Source organism: Pseudophryne corroboree, chromosome 10 (genome assembly GCF_028390025.1).
Source record: "Pseudophryne corroboree isolate aPseCor3 chromosome 10, aPseCor3.hap2, whole genome shotgun sequence".
Lineage (NCBI taxonomy): Eukaryota > Metazoa > Chordata > Amphibia > Anura > Myobatrachidae > Pseudophryne > Pseudophryne corroboree.
Window position 1 is genome coordinate 141,569,501 of NC_086453.1, and position 26,376 is coordinate 141,595,876.

The window sequence follows — 26,376 nt, forward strand, 5'->3', positions numbered from 1 at the left end:
GCTGCAGTACAATTGATACTTAGGGGCAGATGCAGTGCCGTAACTAGGCATTTTTGGCGCCCCCTCCCCCATGTAAGATAGGGGCAGGGCGCGTGGAAAATATATAGGTGTGTGGCTTCATGGGGAAGGGGCGTGGTCACAAAATAATACCAATTCATACTACGGTGCACAGTAGTCTCCATTATCAAATTACGTTGCACAGTAGCGCCACTATATCAGGTAGTGCGCTTTACACATTACGGCAGACAGTCCCCCTTTTTACACATTACGGCAGACAGAGTCCCCTTTTTACACATTACGGCAGACAGTGTCCCCCTTTTACACATAACGGCAGACAGCATCCCCCTTTTACACATAATGGCAGACAGCATCCCCCTTTTACACATTACGGCAGACAGCGTCCCCCTTTGAGACAGAGTCCCCTTTTTACACATTACGGCAGACAGCGTCCCCCTTTTACACATTACGGCAGACAGCGCCCCCCTTTTACACATTACGGCAGACAGCGTCCCCCTTTTACACATTACGGCAGACAGCGTCCCCCTTTTTACACATTACGGCAGACAGCGTCCCTGCTGCTCTCTTCTACTGCAGACAGCGCTGTCCTGTGCCCGCTGCCTCTCCCTCAGGCTCCAGTGTCCCGGCGCAGCGCGGGATTCTCCATCATCAGCGCTGCCTCTCCCTCCACCTCCAGTGTCCCGGCTAATGCTGATCCCACAGTGCGGCGTGGAATTCTCCATCTTCAGCGCTGCCTGCTCTTCTCTACTGCAGACAGCGCTGTCCTGTGCCCGCTGCCTCTCCCTCCGCCTCCAGTGTCCCGGCTGATGCTGACCCTGCAGCGCTGGATTCTCCATCATCAGCGCTGTCTGCTCTCCTCTCCACAGCAGAGAGCGATGTCCTGTGCCCGCTGCCGCTCCCTCCAGTGTCCCGGCTGACCCCGTAGCACTTCGGGGGATTCTCCATTGAATCATTCACACCACCGGCCAAACGGGGACTCGGCGCAAGATGCACTCCCTCCATAAGTGCGCTGTGTGCAGCGAACACTCTGCACACACCTAGTTACGGCCCTGGGCAGATGTACTAAGCCTTGAAAAGTGATAAAGTGGAAAGAGATAAAGTACCAACCATGTCACAGGCTGTGTTTGAAAAATGGCAGTTGGGAGCTGATTGGTCGGTACTTGATCTCTAGCCACTTTATCACTCTCCAGGGCTTAGTAAATCTACCCCTTAGTTGGTGTTTCCATCTGAACCCTAAGCACACCAACATGGACGGTGTTTGTGATTTCAGCACTGAACAAACACTGTCATTGGAAACCAGGCTCACAAAAATAAAAAATGTCACTGCCAAGGACGAAAAAAAATAAATTACAGCCAATATCACAAATTTTTCAACTGAGTTGCCAACTATTTTAGGCCCTGCACTGTGCTCAATACTGCATTATAATGGGTCACATCCTTTCCTATAGAAATACAATTTGATTGTATTGGCGCCTACCTATGCTGCTTGAAGCAGAGGAATGGAATACATACAAAATCCTGCTAGTCAGGATGTCGGCGGTCACTTGACCGAGAGCGGCATCCCGTCTGTGAAGATACTGACATCAGAGGCAGTTAGTATTTCAACCACCCCCCGTTCCCCGACAGCCGGGATGCTGAACACATCCCAGAGGAATACTGTACCTCCTACAAATTGGGATGAACATGCCTATCATGAGATCTATCAGTACTATCCCACCAAACTCCATGATTGGGAGGTACTGTATGCATTTTCTTGTACTTAATGTGTGGGTTTTGCAGATAGATATGTTCCTCTTACATCTTATTCTTTAGTATCGAGTCTGAGTTATGAACAATGCACATGCCTGCATGACCGAATCGCTAAAACATGTTTCATTGTGTTCTTTTTCAGGACAAAAGATCAGCCTGAAACCTTAACCTCCATGAAAAAAAAGTAAGTAGGTCCTCACAAACGGTGTACAGTAGTTTATTCTCAAATACACAAAGCATATTCTGCTATCAATACAATCAGACACAATAATGACTATTTAGGGTATTATTTTTGTGTAAAAGTAATAGAAGGTATAACGTGTGTCTATGTTTCACTCATCAGTTGCCAGGTGTATTATCAAAGGCAAAAAAAGGGGGGGGGGACCTGGACTGCACACCCTGGGGCAGATGTATTAAGCCTGGAGAAGTGATAAAGCAGTGATAAGTGCAAGGTGATAATGCACCAGCCAATCCGCTCCTAATTGTAAATTTACATATTGGAGCTGATTGGCTGGTGCGTTATCTCCTTGCACTTATCGCTGCTTTATCACTGCTTTATCACTTCCCCAGGCTTAATTCATCCCCACCATTACTAAAGTTATCAAGAGGTGCTATCATGCTGAGGCTTCTAATACTATGCTGGAGGAAGAGAGATGCAAATGCACACTCCTTTTTTCCTCTATATTTGTGTATATATTGTACACTGGAAGGCAAGGCTTCCTTCCTCTGGTATTGGCACCCCTCCCATTTACCCTCAGGTGTTTTAATTAGGTAAGTTCCTGCATTTCAGATAACACATTGATAAGGGCACTATTTAGAGGTAAGTACTGGATACATTTATATAATGTGATAGTATTAGGAATATAAGGGACCCATGTGATGAAGTCACCTGGTCGCGGTACATGGGCCCGCATATTTGTGCGAATGTGTGCTAAGAACTTCAATTATACTCCATGTTAATTGTGATGGTTTATTTAACTTATTTTTACTAACCGTGTTCCTAGTGATAGGAGTGTGTATCTGCATCTCTCTTCCTCCAGCATAGTATTATCAAAGGCAAATGGCACTTTGAGGGTTTATGTGCTGAACTATGATCTTAACAGGCCAGACCTCCATCAGGGAGTTACAGCCAGGACCAGTGCAAGGGTTCTCTGAATTCTAGGCAAACTTCAGCCTACTGCCCTCCTCTCCCACAATACCCACTTTCAAGCACCTCAGATGAAAGTGTGCAGGTGGTGCCACTGTCAAAAAGAGAACTGCAATGTAATTAAGCAGAATAAGAACAGATACACTGGCCAGTTGGGCAGAACAGAAAAGTGGGGAAATTTCCAGGGTCAGAACTTTACCAGCTAGGAATATGAGCAGTTGATAACTAGAAGTAATATCTACTATGTCTGTTATATGCCTGGGATAGATATATAATAATGCAAAGTTAGAAGCCCTGGTTGTGGAGAGAGGTACAGTAGGGTGATGATGGTGGACACAGGCATTGGAGGAGAGGAATGAGTAACGGTGTGTGAGGAAGCAAATAAGGCAGCGGTGGAGCACAGTGCACAACACCAGTAGTGACAACATGACTCGTGCCAAGCATACATACGGCACCCGGGGTGACACCAATGCACAGTCTCAGCAGTGACCCCACTGGGCCAGCTCCAGCTGCCATGTAGAAAGCACTCAGTGATGCCCAGAGTAAGGGCACGCCTCAGACTGAGTGCATGTGGTTGTTAATGGAGGAATGGATTGGATCTCAGCTTTTCGTTCCTGCCGTCACCGGGTACCACCCCCAAATAGGCCAGCACACCACTCTCGTCTAGAAGAAGCATATCTCTTTCAGAGACATCTTTAGTTTTTATCTCAGGCAGACTCAGTGCACCACCCCTCAGGTCCCGGCACCCTTAGGCAGCTGCCTAAATGAAGCGCCAACCCTGGCGCTTCCATTAAACTCACAGGGTTGGATTAAGCCTTCGGCTTGATACAGTTGTCCATCATATCATAGTCAGAGTACATCCAACTATACCGTTTCGGTGTGTCTACAGCTTCTTCAAGTCCTTGCTACCCCCCCCCCCCCCAACCCGGCACTGGAGAGGGGCCTTCTTCACTTTGGATACTACAGCCACTTTTACCCTACTGTACTTAAGAGTCCAGTGTAGGAAAGGTGAGGGCAGCATTGTAATACACATGTGGGTACTCAGTGATATCATGAGCCGGAGTCACCAGTGCTCAGCACAGAGCTCTGTTCCACATGGAGAAGCAAGAATGTGAGCTGCTGTGAGGAAAACTGAAGCGCTTCTCCACCAGTCACGTTAGCAGGTATGAATCAGGTGGGGGGTGGGAGATATGGGAGTGTGGTAGTGATGATATACATGGTGGATGTGGGTGGGAACCTTACATGGCAAGGGCAGAATGGTGGTGGAGCAGTGCTGAGAAGAGGAGAACATGTGACAATGGGAGGGAATTTGGAGGTCAAACATGACTATGGGGGAAATGTATCAAATCTTCTAAAGAGGACAAGATGAGTAGTTGCCCATGGAAACTGCTTTTATCAACTACATTCTATAAATTGATAGCTTGAAGCTAATTGGTTGCTATAGGCAACTTCTCCAGTTGTACTCTTTAGAAAGGGAGAGTATGAGGGGTTGCATAAATGATCTTGGTTTACATATGGTGAACGTGTGAGTCGTCAGGGTGTTGCTTATTTATATAATTAACTTGGATGTATTTTGTGTTTCTTTTCTTTTTAATTATTATTTTATTTATAATAATATGTATGTTAAACTTCAGGGTTGCCGGGGAGATCTTTCAGGCCCTGGTTTCAGGGAGTTTGCCCTGTTTGTATTCTGGGACCTTCCTTACTTGCCGTAGGAGGTGTGGCCACATCATAGTTGGTACCTGGCTACATTTCCCTGGCAGGCCCCGACCTTAGTACTTTATAGCTGCCCCTCTTACTGCCCTTGTTAGCATTAATCCTTTTTTTACTTTGTATTTTCCTTTTTTGTGCTTTCTGGCTGCAGTTAACATTTTTTGCATCTTTATTTTGTGCTTTAGATTCCACAGCATAACGAAAGAAAAGTTTAAACAGCATTATGACCATAACCATGCAGATAGTGACTTTGGGTTTGCAGAAGAATATCAGGTATGACTAATTTAAAGAACAATTAGAATCACTTTTGATCATTCATATGTATCATGTATATCACCAGTGACTCCTACCTCTGGGCCCCGGGGGTCTGCTGGTCTGAAATGTGTGCAATCCCACACACGTGCACAAACTGACAAGAAGCTAGGGCTTCTAGGGACAGCATCTGCTGCTGCCCCTAGAAGCCAGATAGGGCTACTATTATCAGGGCCGTCTTATCAGAATTATAAGCCACAGGTAAAGCAATGTACTGGGGTTCCTAACCACCCATTCGTGGGAACCAATTAAAAAAAATCATAACCTTCCTCTCCCTCTCCTGAGGTCCTGCTCCATCTCTCCACATGCTTCCATATGGTGAACCGCTGTCAGCACTGATTTGTGGTTAGCTCCAGCCACCCACCAATCACATGCTGACAACCATTCACTGTCTGACTGCAGGCTGGGAAGCAGGTATAGTATGCTACCACACCGCTCTGATTGTGTGACCACCACCCACCTTGCTCAAAGGCTCTTAGAATTGCGGGACCCTGGGCAGCTGCCCAGTGTGCCTATACGTTATAGCAGGGGAGTCATATCCCACTGAAAGCACTCTCTCTGCTAATTGCAGTCCGGACTTGCATTCCCAATGCAACCATGTCAGGGAAAGCCAAGCCTGCTGTGGTTGCATCTGATGGTTAATGATTATTTGGGAAAGTAAAAAAAAAAACAATCACAGCGTTAAGATCTAGCATATATAAATTTCACACCAAGTGGGTTAAAAGTTCTATCTTTTTGAAAATAAAATAAAACCATACAACAAACAAAGGAATAAATAAAAAAATCATTATAATCAATGTAAATAAATACAAGGGACAAAATAAATAAACAAATAAATATATATATAGTTTTTCGAAGGAGCGCTCTAATTAGAATTATCTCAGTCTTATTACTGGACCATTTAGGGAGTATATCTGAACATATGTGAACAAAGGATGTACTATTACTTCCTTATGCACAGATACACCCAATGTATTAACATAAAATAATAAAAGTTATTTTATTAAAATATAGTAAAAACAATTAGCAAACAATTAGTTAAGAGTTAATTTTCACAAACATCTTTTCACCAGAAAGATATCAAACAGCTTGCAGGGTTTTGTGCCCATTCACTTTTGTTAGCGTACTAATAATAAACGAACTTTCACCCAATGCATTTTGTCTCAGGTGACTTCTTCAGGGAAGTTACTTTTCTGAATCATTAAGTTTTCATGTTTAGGTGACAGAAATAGTTTTCAGTCATAGATGACTGATAAGTACAGTACACCAAAGGCAAAAGCAGACAATTGTACTGGAATTAATAAAGTGGTCCTATTTTAAATCTTCAGAATGATGTTTTTTAATCTGAGTTCATAATATACAAACTTCTAGGGACTTTAAGTCCTGACTTTATCTTTAGATAGTTAAATTAGAAGGTCTTTAGCAATTTGTCCCAATGTCCTATGAATAACAGCAGTATTCACTCAGCTCTGTATAGTCTGAAGTACAAATGTGAAATTTGGACTTCAGACTATGCAGTGGTGGCCAAAATTGCAGACACTTTTTGAAATTTGAATGTTTTTCAACTTTGAATGCTTATAAAAACTGTTTCACTTCACGCAGTGCAATGATCCATATATCAAATGAATTCAACACAATAAACAGAGGTCAAATATTTGCATTACAAGGGAAGTTATGCCACTTTCAGTCAGACAAAGAAGCACAGATGCGTGAGATTCAAGAAGCGGATTGTAGTAACAGCTACTACCAGCCAATCGGAATCGTTGTTCTGAGGACCAATCAGCTGTTTAGGAGCGGCTGCAAAATGAAATAGCCAAACTGATCTTTCCCACCTTTGAACATGATGGATGTCATCTGCAGCCATTACCAGTGAACTGAGTGCACCTAGTGTTTTTGTCAGTGCAAGAACGGTACGGAGAAGACCGGAGGTTGGCCTAAAAGGTAGTATTGCCCCCCAAAAAAACATTCCTGAACAAAAAGCAGTGGCAGAAACAAATATAGTGGGCAAAAGAACACATTGCATGGACAGAAGGTCAGTGGAAACAAGTGATATGGAGTAACGAAACTAAGATATCGATATTTGGTAGTGATGGGAGAAAATGTGTGAGACATCGCATCGGGGAAGAGGTACATCCAGATTGCATTCAAGCGACAACAAAGAATCCTACAAGTGTTATGATCTGGGCACAGAGGCAGAACTCTGGGAGGCAACGGAGTCATCTGCCGCCGGGCTCCTGCTCTGAAGGGGGGCACCTCTCCTCTCATTCTGTGACACCATTCAATTAAGTTAATTGATAGTTGCCACTATCTCTTCAGTGGCCGACTTACTCACTGTTCCCTGCACCTTACATATCACACCCTTTTTATTACAGATACACATTTTACAAGTGTCATACCCAGGATTAAAACCCACAACCTATTACACTAGAAGCAGACACCTTACTGATGAAGCTATTTGCTCCTGTATAGGAAACATGAGAATTCTAACTTTATGAAGTTACTTCTCTGACAATTACAAGTAACTTCATACAGTTTAAATTCTCATTCTTCCTATGCAGGAGCAAATAGATCTATCAGTAAAGTGCCTGCCGTCAGTGTAACAGATCATAGCGCCTAATCCTGGTTATGACTGCTAAGAACTGTGTGATTTAAAATAAAAGACAATTAAATGTATATATGCAGTATATACATTTTTATTTCAGAACACTCCATATTATATATATATATATATATATATATATATATACATATATTTAGCTAAATTTAGGGGGGAGGGGGGGGGGAACCAATATTTATCTTGCCTCCGGGCAACTGGGACGAACTTACGCCACTGTCTGGGCATGTATGACAGCAGATGCTGTAGGCCACTTTCATGTCATAGATGGCACACTGAACAGCAGAAAGTTCATTGACACCATCCTACAATGAAAACTTCTACCTTCTATCAGGGATCTTTTTCCAGAAAATGCCCCATTTTTTTTCCCAGCAGGATTCAGTTCCCTGCCACACTGCACGGATATGCAAACAGTGGTGCACGGAGAATGACATACGGGTTCTGGGATGGCCAGGAAACAACCCAGACCTGAACCCGATAGAACATTTGTGGTTCCGTTTGAAAAAACTGGTACATCTGAGGTGTCCATCCAATAAAAGAGAATTAATTGAGGCTATAATTGTCTCATGGCACCACATAATAAAGAAGGAAGAGCTCCAAACATTGGTTGGCTCAATTCCACGTCGCTGTGCTGCTGTCTTGAAAAATAAAGGATACCCAACGAAATACTGATAAGGACAGTGACATCATAAGTTTTTTTTTTACTGCATAACTTCCCTTGTAATGCAAATATTTGACCTCTGCTTACTGTGTTGAATTAAGCATTCAATTTCCTTTCATTTGATATATGAATCATTGCACTGCATGAAGTGTAACAGTTTTTATAAGTATTCGAAGTTGAAAAACATAAAAATTTCAAAAAGTGTTCGCAATTTTGGCCACCACTGTACATTGGGTGTATCTATGCATAAGGAAGTAATAGTTCATCCTTTGTTCACATATGTTCATATATACTCCCTAAATGGTCCATTAATAAAACTTAGATAATTCTAATTAGAGCGCTCCTTAGAAAAACTATTCTGATACCTTTCTCTTAGGGCCATACTGGCAAGGTGCCTATTTCTGAGGAAGCAGCCCAAGAAATTAATTAATTTAATAAATTGTTTAAAAAATTGTCCAAAGCCAATTGTTGTGGTTTAAATCTTCCACAAACAATATATTCGAATTGAATTATTGTAGCCAAAATCCATCATATACTTCTATAGGATAGCGCATTAAGGAATCTTCAATACTTATATATATATATACTAGGTGATTCATTGCGCCCTACAGGCGCTCTTCACACTGCCCCTTAACCCTTGCGTTCTCTTGTGGCGTGCAATAGTTGTATTATATGGAGTATTACCTCCAATCATAATTGTATGAGTGATTAAATATTGCACGGACAAAGGGAGTGCGATGGTTAAGGGGTTGTAGGCCTGATGAGCGCATGCAGGGCCTGATGAATCACCTAGTAGGTGCTGTAGTTGGGGGAGTGGCGGGTGCGGGGGAGACACGGGTGGGGGAGGGTGGCCGTGGGTGGGGGAGGGGTGGTGGGGGAGGGGTGGGTGCCGCGGTGGGCTCTGGAGCCACCGCGGGTGTGGGCGTGCCGTGGGTGGGGGAGGGGCGAGTGCAGGGGTGCTGCGGGTGGGGGTCCGGAGCCACTAGCTAAATTTAGCACAGCTACGATCACTTACACTGACATGCGGGGGGACGCCCAGCACAGGGCTAGTCCACCCCGTATGTCAGGCCGGTTCCTCCCGCACAAGTACAAAAGCATCGCACAGCGGCAATGCTTTTGTACTTGAAGAGTAACTCCCAGCCAGTGCAGCTCCTACGGCTGGCCAGGAGTTACTAGTCGCTGCCCCAGGTCTCAGCGGCTGCGTGTGACGTCACACAGCCGCTACAGCCCACCCACCGCAATGCGCAGGTGCGTCGCACAGGTACAAAGCGGATCGCCGCCCAGCAATGGGTTTGTGCCAAGAATCCATTTGCACGGCCGATCGCAAGGATCGCACAGGCTGAAGTGTTCGCAGCGGCTGAGTAAGTCCTGGGCTACTCAGAGACTGCACAAGATCTGTTTGTACATCTCTGCTACACATGTGTTCGCACACTTGCAAAGTGAAAATACACTCCCCTATGGGCGGGACTATCTGTTCGCAGCAGTGCAAAAAAACCCTAGCGAGCGATCAAATCTGAATTGCCCCCTATGTTCGCCGGTGCCCTCTTCCTCGCAACTCCTAGTTTAAAAGTAAGAACAGAAGCATCCAGAACAGGTCACTGTGAATGATGAAACTCATTGCGTCTGGTAAATTGTGCTTAAGCCAATCAGCTACCAACTGACACATGACAGTTACAGTAGGAGCTGATTGGCTGGGCCACAATTTATCATGCGCAACAAGTTTTATCATTCACAATGAGTTTTATCACTCATTGATAAATGAGCCCATTAGAACTTTAGTAAAACTGCTCTTCAGCATAATAGTATGTGATGTGATTATGGTTATCTTTCATGGTGTGTGATTTTCCTTATGTACTGTATGTCAACAGGAACTCAGCTCTGTTGGAACCACACAGTCAAAAAGAGCAGCTGAGATGCCAGACAATAGAGCAAAGAACCGGTTCACCAATGTCCTGCCATGTGAGTAGACATGAGCCCACCACACTCTCTATGGAAGAGTATTGTGGGTACATGGCATGCAATCTGTCCTGTTAGCCTAGTGGCTTCTGTGTTAGCGAATAGTAATTAGTTTTATCAAAATACCATTGTTATACAGTATTTCTGACATATTCTTTTAATTTAGTGATTGAGAAAGAAAAGATATATATATAGTAATACTGAGTACTTTCAACTCTCCATAATATATTTTGTATCCTGTTTTAAAGATGATCATTCTAGAGTTAAACTGTCTACAATCGATGGGATTGCCAGTACTGATTATATCAACGCCAACTACATGCCGGTAAAAACCAACACTTCACCTTCTCCACTGTCTCAGTTGCTGAGATACGTATTATGTGCCCTTTTACTACTAGATGTTTGTCCAGGTGAACCTGTGGACAGACGCAGGATGTCTTTTTGTTCCATGAATGCTGTGTTACATGATTATTTAACATGTTTTCATTGTTTTCTATGTGGTAGACTATAGCACTGTAAGTAGCACAACTACCGGGTTTCTTCTTTTGTAACACAAAGACACAAGGTCAAGTGTGGCCATGCAACAACTTTCATTTTTGAAATCGTATCTAGAGGACCTGATACCCCCCTCCACCTCCCCCTTTCTTTATACTTTTTTATAAGTCTCTGTCACTAAGTTTTTGTTTGTTCTTCTTGCAAGGCAACATAATTTAAGAAATATGCTCTTCCACTTGCAGGGTTACAATTCTACCAAAGAATTTATAGCCAGCCAGGGTCCTTTAGTAAATACCACTGCTGACTTCTGGAGGATGATTTGGGAGCATCATGTCAACACCATTGTAATGCTGACAAACTGCATGGAAAATGGTCGGGTAGGTATCTGTTCATTCATTTCATTACTACCCCACTTGGGTGAGTTGTTATTTGTTTTTTTTAATCTAGAAGGAGAAAAGAAGACTCTAGTTTGGGGACACTCTTCAAAATACAGACAGGGCCAAATGTACCCTCAAGTATCGTTAAAATATAACCTTTAATTGTTCCTTAAAATAGGGGGGAAAAAGAAGAAAAAACACATACATATTTAAATACACCTTGGGATCAACTATTAATCACAAAGGTGTTCAGAGAACACTAATTGCTCACTATAGAGCTTGTTTTTATTTTTTAAAACCAAATATGGTGCCTCACTGTTGGAACAACCATACCATAAATAGGTAATAATTTACCAAACGTCTGCTACTGTATTTCAAAACACTTGTATTATTATATAGGTTCAACAATTGCCCAAATGGTAAATATACAGTGTTGAAAAATGCAGAATGCCCATCACAGTTACATGGTATCTCTTGTTTATCAATGAATTATGTTTGATTTTTTTTATCATTAATTCTCTCTATTTATTAAATTATGGTAAAGGCAATTAATTGTTTTGTTAGAGACCCAGGCTAAAGAGATTGCCTACATCACATTTGCAATATTCTCGTGGGTAAAATGAAAACAGATTTATACCACGGTATAATTAAATATTGCTGCTCAATAATAGCCCAACATAGACAGTTTGGTAATATAAAGAGAAAGGAGAGAGTGGAAAAAGTGGATCAGTATGCCATGGTACACTGCTTCTGCTGTCTCACCGTCATGAGCTCAAACAAAGTTGTTGACACAGCGGCCGGCGGATGAGAGGGCAGCGACCTGGAAAATTCTGACCAGAAGGAAGATAGATGGCCGTACTGCTTTCCCTGTTAGAGCGGATGGAATGTCCTGATATCCTAGGACATTGCAGGATACTGCACCGCAATCCGGGGATGAGTGTTAAGGTTAACCGAAATTTGGTACAATTTCTGCCTAATAGATAGTAGATGACGGCAGAGAGGTGGCATGGGGAGGTTCAACATTAAACTAGAGCCGTGCACATTCTCACATTAGATATAATTTTCACCACAAAGCCGTTCTCTACATAAACAGTTGGCAGTGTACTTTCCCTTAAATGAATATTTTCCAGGTATTAGATTATCGGCATGCTGATAATTGTTAAGCTCACCCCTACATAATCAATTGCTTTCTCTAATATTGACCAAAGTGTATAAACAAAGGTCACTGAGCAGTATGCATTGGGCTAAATGAGAAGAATTTAACAGCAAACCCAGCTAGAATAGAGAGAATTTTTGGCAGCAAACCCAGTCCTGCCGCTGAGATCACTTTTCCGTCATGTACTCTGGTCACTAGGACCGGTGCAGCGGACGGTAAATAGGAAAACAGCAGCGCTTCGGGTGTTACTGGCAGGAAAAAGATAAGTAGCTGTACTGCTATCCACGTTAGAGCGGTTGCGGCGCCTTGATATCAAAGGACATAGCAAGGACGCTGCACCGCAATACGTGGATGAGAGCTAGCCGAGAACAGAAAGATTACAATACTACGTAGCAGCGGTGATTCTGGGCAGAGCAGTGTATGTTGGTTGTAGAACCAGTGATTCTATCTTTAACAGTGCGACATTGCCATGCTGATTCCAGCCGTGTCAAACGCGTTTCACCCGTAGGTTGCGTACTTCATTGCACTCTCTGGCATCAATAGTGAGACTCACTAGCAGTCATTATATTGGCTTATTCATCCTATCACTGATTAATGCAAGTGATTGGCGTCAGTATTGACCAATAAAACGGGATGTATGTTAAACTTTCAGTGCTCTCTCAATCATGACCTAATCGCCAACTCCTGCGGTTAATCCAAACATTGATTAACCCTCTGCAAAGCATAGATTCCAATATATGGCTTGGAGAAACTTTATACCCCCTATTCTATATCATATACTTACACATAAGTGGGAGTTAAATTACCAAGCACAAATTAGTTTCCTTGCTAAAATCAGAGTGGTTGTTGATTCCATAATCTAAACAATCCCTTTATATAAATTATGTGCTGCAGATACTAGTGCACCAGCCATGATAAGTTAAATACTGACAGCTTATATACATTCATAGTTTTCTCTGAAAATTCACGGTGTATGAAATGGCGTATTTGGAATTAAATTAACCCAGTTCACAGAGGACATAAATTGATTCTCATTAATTATATCTCAATAACAAGGCTCCCCCCATAAGCGGAGATAATTCCTATACAGAAGAAAGTATTCCAAAAATTATAACAAATATAATGATAATAATAATAAAATAAAATAAATTTAAAGTATTTCGTCAAACTATAATAGGCTTGTGGTCATATAGAATGCAACTTAAATTTGTTACTTCCTCTAGTTTTACCAAAACCACATCAGTTAAGTTGTATCTTATTTTAGACACAATAAATCAAAGTGCTGAGCGTTATTTGAAAGGAATCCACACATTAGAATCCATATTAGTCCCTCAAATGTTCCGGATAAGGAATTTAAAGGGTAAGGAATTTGTTTGTAAATTGTTGAAGAATAAGAGGTTGTTTAAATAAAGATAGAAATAAATATAGATTAATAATAGAAAAAGTGTATAAGTAGGAGAAGGAGGGCCTTAATTAGATGAAAGCACTATAATTGATGTATTCATTTAGACCATCTGGTGCCAATGCACCAAGTCTAAAGGTCCAGAAACTTTCTCGTTTTAATAGCTCGTTCGTCAGATCACCTCCCCTAATGCCAAGATGTATTTTTTCTAAACCAAAGGCTTTGAAATTTCTGAGGTCTCCTTTATGTACAAAATGAAAGTGCCTGGCCACCGTGGTTATTTGTTTCCCCCTGCTCAAATCGAGGGCAGCATTTCTGATTGTTCCCACGTGTTCCAGGATGCGCTGTTTCATCATCCTGGTGGTCATACCAACATAACGCATACCACAGTCACATGAGATGCAGTAAACCACACCTGTTGTCCGACAATTAATGTAATCCTTGATTTTGTTGTTGTTGCCATATCTGTCCACCACTTCTTTGGTTCTATGCGTATGTTGGCAGGCCTTACAGGCCCCACAAGGAAAAGACCCAGCTAAGGTTGGCGGTTTGGGGGCTATACGGGTGTAATGGCTCTTCACTAGATGGTCTCGTAAATTTGGGCACGTCGCCAACTCATCGAAACATTCGTGCCAATATGTTTCGATAGATCACAGTCTGACAAAAGAATGTGCCAATGTTTCTGAATACGATCCGATCCCAGTCATGATTGAAATTCATGACAAATCTCAGTTTGTCATCTTTTTGATTTATCATTTTCTTCTGACTGAAAATGAGTGCATCCCTATTGATTTCATTTAATGAGCTCTTTGCTCTTTTTATAGCTCTATGACTATACCCTCTTTGTCTGAGTCTGTTAGTTAATTTGTCACTTTGTTGTTTAAAAACAGCATTTTCAGAACAGTTCCTACGAAGTCTCAAAAACTCTCCCTTCGGTATATTTTCCACCGTAGGTGGAAAATGATGACTAGTCTGATGTAATAGTGTGTTTGTGGCCGTAGTTTTTCTAAAAAGTTTAGTTTCCAATTTGTTCTGTAGACCTTTGTATATTTTCACATCCAAGAAGGAGATTTCCGTACTGCTGATCTCTGACGTTAACCTCAGATTGAAGCTATTGGTATTTAATACCATAATGAACTCCAATAGCAGATCCAGTCCTGCGTTCCATACCATAAAGATATCATCTATATAGCGATACCACATTGATATGTGTTTGGTGTAATGTTCATTACCATCACAGAAGACGTTCTCACGCTCCCACCATCCCAAAAATAAATTTGCATAGGTTGGAGCGCAAGCCACCCCCATAGCAGTCCCCCTTACTTGTAAATATAATTTTTCATCAAAAGTAAAGAAGTTGTTGTTCAATACAAAGTACAATAGATCCACCAAAAAGTCTTGGAAAGCGTCATGATCACCCATACTTAGGAAGTATTTGATAGCAGATATACCAGCCACATGATCAATGCTGGTATATAATGCTTCCACGTCAAGACCAACCAACAGTTGGTCATTATCCAAGGTCGTCTCATGAATCTTCCTAAGGATATCCCTAGTATCCTGTATATAGGAGGGTAATCCCAAAACAAAATCTCTCAAGTGTAGGTCGATGAATCGACTAGGTTTCTCAGATATACCATTAATTCCTGAGACAATCGGCCTACCTGGGGGAGTGTTTGGATTCTTATGGATTTTTGGAAGCAAATACAAGGTTGCTATCTTCGGGTTTTCAACCCATAGATATTCATATTCTTGTTTTGTTATAACTCTGTTGTCAAGAGCCTCATCTAAAATAGATTTAAGTTTAGATTTGATGTATTGTAAAGGATTGAGCAACATGAGTTTATAACAATCCTTGTTGTTAAGTTGTTTGTATGCTTCCTACATATACTGTTCTTTCGGTCAGATTACTACATTCCCGCCCTTGTCCGAGGGCTTTATCACCACATCACTCCAACTTTTGATGTTTCTTAGGGTCTCTCTCTCGTCCCAACTAAGATTATTATTCATTTTGTGGAGGGACTGGTTTTGATATAACTGGTCAAATTCTTGTGAAACAAGGTTGGTGAAGACCTTTACCTCAGGACATATCGTCTCAGGCGGAAAAAATGTGGACTTTTTCTTACAAGATAATTTATCCCTCATCATCCCTGTTTGCTCACAACCTTCGGATTCTTCATATAGGTCTTCCAGTGCAGCTAATGCGGCACACTCTTGCAGTACAATCTCATCATTAGTCGTAGGTAGATCAGTCTTTTTTGTAGCAAAAATTTTTTTTAATAACAATTTACGCTCAAAGAGCTTTAGATCCTTCTCTAGTTGGAACCGATCCATTTTGGTACTTGGTGAGAAGGACAGGCCCCTGTTTAATACCCCAATTTCTGTCTCGGGCCAATGTCCGATTGGATAAGTTGACAATTTGTAAAATATTCACTACTTTTCTTTCCTGGCACGAATTGGATATCTGTTTGGGGACAGAGAACCCCATCTTGCCCTTCCTCTTCTTTGTGGACCTCCTCGTCTTCCTTTTGTGTCCTGGTGCCCTCCCTTGGCACCACGAATGTTGTCTAAAAAACCCTCAGACTCTTTTGCACTTTTTTTATTATTAAAAAACTGTGTCTCATTTGACTCTTCTCCAGAGGATTCAGCCTCAGATGATGTGTAGTTATAGTTCGCACGAGTATCCTTATTGTACACTCTTTTCTGTGTGTTCCTCCATTTGAAGACTTGGCCACTGGCAAAATCCTTCTTGTCCCTCAGAAATTTGTTCTTTTTACGTTCAATTATTGTTTTTTCATAATTGTCTAGGTCCCTCTTATGTTGTTCAAAAACCTTCTGAAATTGACCATCCTGTTCCCATTGTTCTAGGGTTTTGCCCAATGCTTCAATTTCTTTTTCACATTCATCCAGCATTAAATTATCATGCTTCAATAAGATGTTCGTAAGTTCATGTGAACATCTTAATAAGCATGTTTTCCATTCCGTTTTTAATGCTTCTGTTGCCAAAGGAAAAGCAGGAAAAACTTTCGGTCTCAGACCCCTGGGGTAAATGCGTTGTTTTTGATAATTTTCTAATGTGGTCAAATCCCAGCTAATTCTCAACTGTTTTTGAAGTACATATTTTAACTTATTGAAATCTTCTTCCCACTTGGGGGCTTATATCCGTGTGATTAATGTCACTGGGAAATATGGTATTAATATCCTCATTAATTTTACGCCTCACAGTCAATTCATTTTTTAAACTAAAGCTAGTCATCTCAAAAGTGATAGTGTACAGTGTTCAACTCTATAATTCTATCTAAGTCTCCTCCCAAAAAAAGCAAATACCGATACCAGACAAGGATATTGGCCTTTAAAGAATGTGTGCATACACGATGTATGTGCACAATTGTATCTTAAATTGATACAGTACTATTTACTTTAATAATATAATCTGTGCTGGATCTTCAGAGAGCTAGTAAAAACTAGCAAAAACAGTAGAAAGAAACATTTGTGATGATCCGCAACAAGATACCCCCTTGTTCGTAAATGGATGACAAAATTTCAAACAATATAAACATACAAGGGGTAATTCTACAGTGAAAACCAAATGCCTATAATTACTGAGGTAGATTCACCATAATACAGGGTTGGCGTTGCTCCCCAGAGTCAGAAAAACAAGTAATCTAGAAGGAGAAAAGAAGACTCTGTTTTGGGGGCACTCTTCAAAATACAGACAGGGCCAAATGTTTTTTTTAAGCAGTCTTAGGTTCTTTTCCACCATTGCAATGAGGTAAAGGTGAGAGACAAGTGTGGGATGGAGCATGGAGGATGACCAGAACCCCTACACTAGACAAAGAGGTGTCCCAGGGTGGACATGACTAGTATTGAACCACATACAGTACTTTCCAACTACTATTTCCTGCACATGCTGCAACATGCACAGTTTTCAGTATTTTCATTTTTTTTTTCACCTTGTCTAGGCAAAATGTGAACATTACTGGCCGCTGGATTACACCCCATGCACCTATGAAGACATCACTGTCGCTGTTACATCAGAAACTATCCTATCGGAATGGACGATACGAGATTTCTCTGTCAAACATGTATGTGATTGCTAAATTGTGTATTAATTATGCATATGTTTTCATTGATTTGTTAGCCTCTGTCTTTTCATAGACCTCAAATTTGTTTGCTGTATGGCTGTAATTTTTGGGCCGATTTGAGTAAGCAGCTCACATTTACACAAAATGCTGCCTGATCAAGGCTAAATGGTCACAATTATAGTCATTTTAACTAGAGATGTGTGACTCAGATTTGACTCAGATTTTCCCACCAAAATTGGATCTCAAAACAAGGCAAAATGTCATATTTTCCCACCAAAATGTCATCTTTGTCCATGGTAGATTATGTTCTCCAGACAAAACCTCATCTTTCATGGAGAATGATTACGTTTTGGTGGAAAAAGATTACATTTTGAGATCTGATTTTTTGGCAGGAAAATCCATGTCAAATCTGAGCCGTACATCTCTAGTTAAAATGACTATAGTTGTGACCATTTAGCCTTAATCAGGCAACATTTTGTCCTTGATCTCTAATTTTAACTTTTACTAATTTAAAAAGTGAGCAAGATTGTGGTCAAAATTAAAGGTTTATTGTTTGCATGGAAATCAAGTAAGATAAAACTTGTACAAAGTACAGTAGTGATTTAAACTTGAACATATTCAAAATCGCTTTAACATTGTCAAACTTGTTGAACTTACTCGGGCTTTGATAATATTGTTTAGTACGTTTAACCAATTTCAGAAACACTTTGAAACAAACATCTCTCCTGGTTCATGGATTTTGAGCGTATGTTTCTATCCTTGTTTTAAAAACATTTAGAATAAAAGAGGAAAAGCAAAGGGTAACACAATGTAGAGTATGTCACATTACAGTCCCTATTAGTGAATGTCATTTCTTATTACAGCAGTTTCATGGGGAAAAAAATGCAATTACATTTTTGTACTTCCAGGCTAAACAACAGGGAATAAAATATGTGCGCCACTTTCATTTTACCGCATGGCCTGACCATGGGGTGCCAGATTCCACCTCATCCATCATCGACTTCCGTAATCTTGTCCGAGAGCACATGGACCAGCGAAAGAGCAATGGGCCAACAATTGTACACTGCAGGTGAGAGATGAGCAGAATAGAACGTAAGGAAAGTGCATACATTACTTGAAAACAGTCTAGTGTTATTGTGTTATTACATGATGTAAAATGTTTAAAGAATAAGGGAAGGGCTCATATTCCGCTATGAATTAGGTGCTTGGTATAGTAATACTGATGATAAAGGTCCTCTAGGTGATTTGATTGTGAAGCAAAATACTGATTTTTTTTTCAATTATTTTTAATATTTTCAAACACCTAATTTGTATATGTCATCTGGAAACACTGGATGCAGTCATTGTTATTAGTAGTATAATAATTATTATTATTATTAAAAATAATAATAGTAATAGTAATTATACTAATAATAATACTACATAGATTGTAAGCTTCCCTATAGATTGTAAGCTTGCGAGCAGGGCCTTCCTACCTCTATGTCTGCCCAGTTTTGTTCTATTACTGTTGTTCTAATTGTAAAGCGCAACGGAATATGCTGCGCTATATAAGAAACTGTTAATAAATAGATAATAAATAAATAATAATAATAAATACTACTACTATTACTAATAACTACTACTACTAATAATAATAATAATAATAATAAATACTACTACTAATAATAAATACTGCTAATACTACTAATAATAACAATAATAATAATAATAATAATTACTACTACTACTACTACTACTACTACTACTACTACTACTAATAATAATAATACAAATAATAATAATAATAATAATAATAATACAAAATACTTCTATTACTATTAGTTTTTTATTATTATTATTATTATTATTGTTGTTGTTATTATTAGCTAAACAAATAAATAACCTTTCAATTCCCAAGAAATGAATAACTTTTGTAACCTAGACACCATTGACTGAGGCACTTTGAAGCTGTATTCTCATAAATATTGGTTTGAGCGACAGAGTAGCTTATAACTGGAACAGCTTAAAAGCTGGCTAAAATTGTAGGAATATGGTTCCCAAAAACTAACTGCTAGTCTAGAAATTGTTCTTCTCTGTGACGCATGTATCTGTAGGCGATGAGCCGCATGCGTGTCAGAGGATTTTTGACTCCCAGTCAAGTGCAACTTTTACAGAATTGCTTGTGATTGTGAGAACTAGTCTGGTACCCATAGGAAAATCAACCAATTAGTTTACTAACAACCAATGTTCATGAATTGTAGGTATGAAGTGTCTGTTATGTTGATGACTCCTAATGAATTAATTTCAAAACCACAAAATAGCTGCATACATTGTATAGGTAACACACACACTTTAACCTCTCTGTCCCCTGCAGTGCGGGAGTGGGCCGGACTGGAACTCTTATAGCTTTGGATTACCTGATTCAGCAGATGGAGAAGGAGCATCGTATAGGAATTTATGGTTTTGTAGAGAAGATGAGAACGAATCGAACATTAATGGTACAGACAGAGGTAAGAATAGTATGTGAAGGTATATATTTTTTACAGTAGTTTCATTTGTACACATTATATAAAATATTTAAAGTCCATTGAATCTCATTTTGCTTTACTTGTTCAATAAGCTACAATACATCCACAGGTGGCTCCTACAGGCATTTCAGTGAGCTGTGGAGCCTTACCTGTGTACAGTTGCTGTGAGGGAATATATTGTCCCAGATGGCTGGATCCCTATAGGCCATACACACTGGCCGATTTGTTTGAAAGATATGAACGATCTCGTTCATAAATGAACGAGAACTCGTTCATATCTTTCAGTGTGGAGGCTCCAGCGTTGAACGATGCGCGGCCCCGCGCTCGTTCATCGCTGGTCCCCCGTCGGCTGTGCATGCAGGCCAATATGGACGACCTCGTCCATATTTGCCTGCACTTCAATGGAGCCGGGTGACGGGGGGAGTGAAGAAACTTCACTCCCCCCGTCACTGCCCCCCCGCCGCCGGGTCGCTCGTCGGCCGTATCCGCCGTCGGGCAGCTCGGCGGCGGGTCGGCCAGTGTGTAGGCCGTATCCGCCGACGAGCGACCCGGCGGCGGGGGGGCAGTGACGGGGGGAGTGAAGTTTCTTCACTCCCCCCGTCACCCGGCTCCATTGAAGTGCAGGCAAATATGGACGAGATCGTCCATATTGGCCTGCATGCACAGCCGACGGGACACCAGCGATGAACGAGCGCGGGGCCGCGCATCATTCATCGCTGGTGCCTCCACACACAAAGATATGAACGGTATCTCATTCATTGATGAACGAGATCGTTCATATCTTTGAGTTTTATCGCCCAGTGTGTAGGGCCTATTACAGCTAGAAAAGGCATAATTCTAATGTATTGGCTGATTTATTTCAATCAACTGGTTTAAAGGCAGTGGCAGAGCAGCAGTGAATATACGCTGTGCGCATGCGCACAGTGTCTATTCATGGAGACAAGAGGGACTAGACCATAGGTCTGCAAACTCTGTCCTCATTACCCCACACAGTGCATGTTTTGCAGGTAACCCAGCAGGTGCACAGGTGTATTAATTACTCACAGACACATTTTAAAAGGTCCACAGGTGGAGTTAATTATTTCACTTGTGATTCTGTGAGGAGACCTGCAAAACATGCACTGTGTGGGGTCCTGAGGACAGAGTTTGCAGACCTATGGACCAGGGGCATGGTCAGCAGCTCACAGAGTGCTGGAAATGCCCCCATAGTGAGGGAAAATGGGGGCGTGGCTCGTGATCGCGGCATTACTGCAAAGCCATGCCCCTTTACTGAGGCTATTCCCCCTTTTTCCGGGTGGTTGAGCTTCCCTGTTCCAGTGTCCCTCTTCCGTCCTCCTGAAAGTTGAGAGATATAGTATGAAATTGACAGGCACACAGGCAGACAGACACTGAACAATACCTTCTCTTACCTTTCTTCTGTTCTGTGACCCATGTGACACTGGGGGGTAGATGTATGATCTTCCATTATGAAGTTCAAGTGGTATCAGCGCATGTTATTTGCACTGATACCGCTTCTCCCCCATGTGTGACAATGTGTGTGCAACATGACAGGGGATTGGCGCTGCTATCTTTAAGACAGCGTGCTGATGTGCAGGGCAATATATGAATGGTCAGTGGCACTGACCATTCTGACATCTGCATCTATCAATTTCGACAGCTGCAGGTGCCGTTGCCGGAATCACCGCAGCAGGGACAGCTCTGTCCCTGGCTGCAGTGGATGCCAGCTCTGCGCTGTACAGGAGACCTCATGATAGTAGAGGGATCTCATGCATGCCCAATGGAGCTGGCAGGGGGTGAGACTAGGCTGATGTGCTGTGGGTTCTAGCATGGACTGACAGAGGGGGGAGTTTTCACTCACCCCACTCCTGCAGACAAGATGGTAATACATCTCATCAATGTACCTTCCTGCTTTGCTTCGGTGAAGTGGTGAAGCAGGAAGCGCTATACCCACATGATATGTGCGGGCATAATACATCTACCCTTGGGTGCCATCACCACCTGCATTTCTGTCACAATAACTGAGCCTGAGGATGTGACCTATAGGAAGTGACAGTTGCGCAACTGTTTCTTAGTAGATCACATGTTTAAAACAGCCACATGTATGACCAGAGTTATTAGGGGCTGAGGGAGATGTATCAAACCTTGGTGTGAGATCAACTGGAGTGACATAGAGCACCAACCAATTAGCTTCTGTCATTTTTTTAACACGCCCTATGAAATGGCAGTTAGAACCTGATTGGTTGGTACTTTATTTCTCTCCACTTAATCTCTCCAAGGTTTGATACATCTCCCCCTTTGACTGAAACTTCATATTGAAAAAAGGTTAGTGGATCATCTTCACAATAACATCTACGCATTATGATGGTAGAGCATTATATTATTGAAAGGAAGATAAATGGATACGGTCCATTGCAGTGTATTTAAGCAAATATTTTATGCACATTGTTGACATGTGACTTTATTAAATTTCCAGGCACAATATATATTCCTCAACAAATGTATGTTGGACTTGATCGAACAACCCCCGGAGGAAAATATCTATGAAAATCAGATGGGGAATGAACTTATCTATGAAAATGCTTCAGCGGTTAGAAATTTCCAAAATGAAAATGTTTAAATTAGAGCGATACGTAATCTGACAATTGCAACAAGGACATTGATTACTTTTTGCATGACATCATCTGGACACTTATTTCTGCGCTTCTTGTACTGTGTGCGCCAATCCTATGCACTCAGGAGTGAGATGATTAGCATCCAAACGTGTTTAAGTCTTTTCATTACATGGCAGCTGAGCTTTTTGCTTTTTCATTCCGGAGCGTATCATTGCAGCCATCAATATGCTGTTTCTGAAACAGATCAGTCCTATCACAGGAGACTATTGAAAAGAGAGGTTCCTAGTTTACTGTATCTAGATGTATACCAATCAGCCAATTAGCCTGCCATAATAATAAAAAATAATCCACTGGGAAGGACAATATTGAAAAGTGCACAATGTTTGATTTTATCTTACAGTTCACATTTCCTTTTACATAAATGGACCTTTATTAAAACTTCCAACAGAGAACAAATAGAAGTGTTGCAACCAATCAGATTCTAGCTATCAGTTTACAGACTGTACTAAAAACTAGCTAGAATCTGATTGGTTGCTATGGGTAACACCACCACTTTTCCTGTTTAGAAGGTTATGATGAATCTTCCCATTAGTGTGAAAATCCGTGAGCTGGCTCTTTACTAAATGTTCAGTGCATTCAAGTTACAGAAATATTCTACTGTAACATTTACTGTCATATGTTTAGCTTAACACTCTTTTAAGATCAAAATGTAAAGATCAAAATGCCTAATGATCTAGAGAAAATGATTTTTTCCAATTACAGTACATTAATTATACTTTTATAGATATTGGGGGTAATTCCAAGTTGATCGCAGCAGGAATTTTGTTAGCAGTTGGGCAAAACCATGTGCACTGCAGGGGAGGCAGATTTAACAATTGCAGAGAGAGTTAGATTTGGGTGTGGTGTGTTCAATCTGCAATCTAATTTCCAGTGTAAAAATAAAGCAGCCAGTATTTACCCTGCACAGAAACAAAATAACCCACCCAAATCTAACTCTCTCTGCAAATTTTATATCTGTCCCCCCTGCAGTGCACATGGTTTTGCCCAACTGCTAAAAAATTTCCTGCTGCGATCAACTTGGAATTACCCCCATTGTCTTATGTGCTTTGTTTATGCAAACAATTACAGAAAAAGCTCTATTTTGGGGAGCTTATTTAAGAATGTTTTAATTTAATATGTAATTAATGCTCAAAATCTATTTTTATATAATGCACTGTGTTTAAAGAGATAATAATCCCTGACATTTCACTGAGTTAGTTGTAAACCTGTTTATGTCGATGTTCTTCCTTTTGTTTCACTTTTGTAATATATTTACTCAGGACCTGAATATAGTTGAATTAATGGCCCGCATTTACTGTATATACTCCTGATGTCATCAAAGTTTCTTTGAATATTTCTTTTATCCTTAGGAACATAAAAACGTAATTGGGGGCTAGATCTAGAGAATAGTGATTGTGTTCCAACACAGTTACTTGTTTACTAGCTAAGAACTCTATCACAGACAGTGCCGTGTGAGTAGGTGCATTGTCATGATGCAAAATCCATGAGTTGCTGGCAAAAAGTTCTGTGTCGTTTCCGTCTAACTTTTTCTCGCAGCCTTTTCAGTACTTCCAAATAGTGAACTTAGTTGATGTTCACTTGCTCTGCTAAGCTCCTGACAGTCAGTCGACGATTTTCACACACAATTTAACAAACTTTTGCAATGTTTTCTTCAGTTCTACTCGTTGCTGGCCATCCTGATCTCTCATCATCACCGACACTTTCTCTTCCCTCAGAAAAACGTTTTGCCAAATTGTAAACTGCATTTTTCTTCATAGCATTATCCCCAAAAACTTGTACTAACAGCTCTTTGATTTCACTTTCACTCTTGTCAAGTTTAACAAGAAATGTAATGTTTGTTCATTGCTCTGATTCAAGCTCTGACATTCTCACGACGACACACCAAAACACACACAGACAATAATAGATGCCACTCAGGAAGAGACTGCCATAGATCAACAACAACACAGCTGTGAATGGCTGATATGCCTACTTCATCAGACCATACTGAGGTTTCTGTCCAGTGCTGCCACGGCAAGCACACGGTGGCGAGTTAGAAAACTTAATCGTCAGATCTCATACAGTATGATCACACATGTAGCACTTCTCATTCATATTTTATAAATAACTGAATCCTGAAACAGAAATCTAATCAAAATCATAAACACCAAATTTCTGATAAAATTGAAATGATAGTGGTTAAAAGGAACTATATAATTTACTATTTTTTTTATATGAAGAAAGAGCAAAAAATGTTTTCCCAAAGTGAATTTCCATATACTGAATCAATCAGTTGCGTTATGCTCAATTAAAGGAAATGCATGTCTGTTCCAAAGCACTAGAACAGTCTAATGGGAACAGTAAGTACTAAAACCATGTCATATTTTGTCAATGCTCAGCCTAGGTACACATTTGCTGTGGACTCGATAAGTCATTAATCAAGCACATTAAATAGCTTTTCGGTAGTGTACTGTAGCTACAAAACAACAAGGATATAGAAAAGTAAAATATAATGTATATTGATGACTTCTTTCACCCCATTTAATCATTTTGCCACAATTCCTTAATGTTGCTCACTAAAATGCATATTTTTATTATACACTGTATATTGATTTGTTGTATATTTTATGATGTTATGTTATGTATCACTCTTATATTACCATGAAGGATTATACTTACTGGTCATCAAGTGTTTAGAATGGTACAACTAAATAGCTGGACTAGTGTTTGTGGAGCGTATAGACATAGTTAAAAAGTCAATATACATATTACTAATACCCATTTTTCACTTGTAGTACGGGTCGCAGCCGGGAGCCTGACACGGCTGCGACCCGTACTACAGCCCCCTTCTAGACTAGCTCCACCAACCCGGCATATTGCCGGGTTGGTGACGCTGCGGCAGGGGCGGCGCTGGGAGATCACATGATCTCTCAGCGCCGCCCTTCCATTCACTGTGAACGGGAGCCGTGTCGCCTCAACACGGCTTCCGTTTACACTACACAGCTTACCGGGTTGAACACGCGTTCAGCCTGGCAAGCTACCCGAGTAGGATTTCCGGATCACTTGATCCGGGAATTTGCAGGGGGACCCTTTTCCACTAGGAAAAAAATGGGTAAATGCGTGCCCCCGCGCATTTACCCGTGTTTTTAGAACTAATGGAAAAGGGGTATCAGTGTCAGTTTAGAAGCAAGTACAGTAATTGTTCTCTCCCAATTTACCACTGCCATGCCCAGAAATCCCCCACAGTTCAGGAGCCATGAATCCCAGCAATCACTCTGACTGACTCTTCTCATGGCTAACATACAGTATAAATGTGATTGTAAACTGAGGTTGGAACTTGAATATCTGTCTCTGTAGAATGCTAGGTAAAGCTGGATAAGTTGCAGTAATCATCAAGTCTGCTAGGGTGACAACACCATACACCATTTTATCCAGACGGCTGGGCAATAATTAAAGAGCTCCATACTTTAATTTCACTTGAGCTGTGATGCTTGTGGTTCCCAGTGTACGGAAGATCGCTAGATACTGTAGCA

The 26,376-nt window shown here is 41.0% G+C and overlaps 1 protein-coding gene across 1 annotated transcript in view; it reads left to right on the forward strand.

The window, feature by feature from the left end:
- PTPRH (protein tyrosine phosphatase receptor type H) overlaps positions 1–23,790 on the forward strand; it is a 426,591-nt gene extending 402,801 nt beyond the window's left edge. The window contains exons 14-22 of the mRNA XM_063942825.1: positions 1,910–1,951; positions 4,813–4,900; positions 10,083–10,173; positions 10,419–10,495; positions 10,908–11,042; positions 17,563–17,685; positions 18,594–18,754; positions 20,039–20,174; positions 22,666–23,790. Of these exons, the coding sequence (XP_063798895.1) occupies positions 1,910–1,951; positions 4,813–4,900; positions 10,083–10,173; positions 10,419–10,495; positions 10,908–11,042; positions 17,563–17,685; positions 18,594–18,754; positions 20,039–20,174; positions 22,666–22,809 (997 nt within the window). The 3' untranslated portion in view covers positions 22,810–23,790. The remainder of the gene's footprint in view (positions 1–1,909; positions 1,952–4,812; positions 4,901–10,082; positions 10,174–10,418; positions 10,496–10,907; positions 11,043–17,562; positions 17,686–18,593; positions 18,755–20,038; positions 20,175–22,665) is intronic.
- Positions 23,791–26,376: the final 2,586 nt, after the last annotated feature.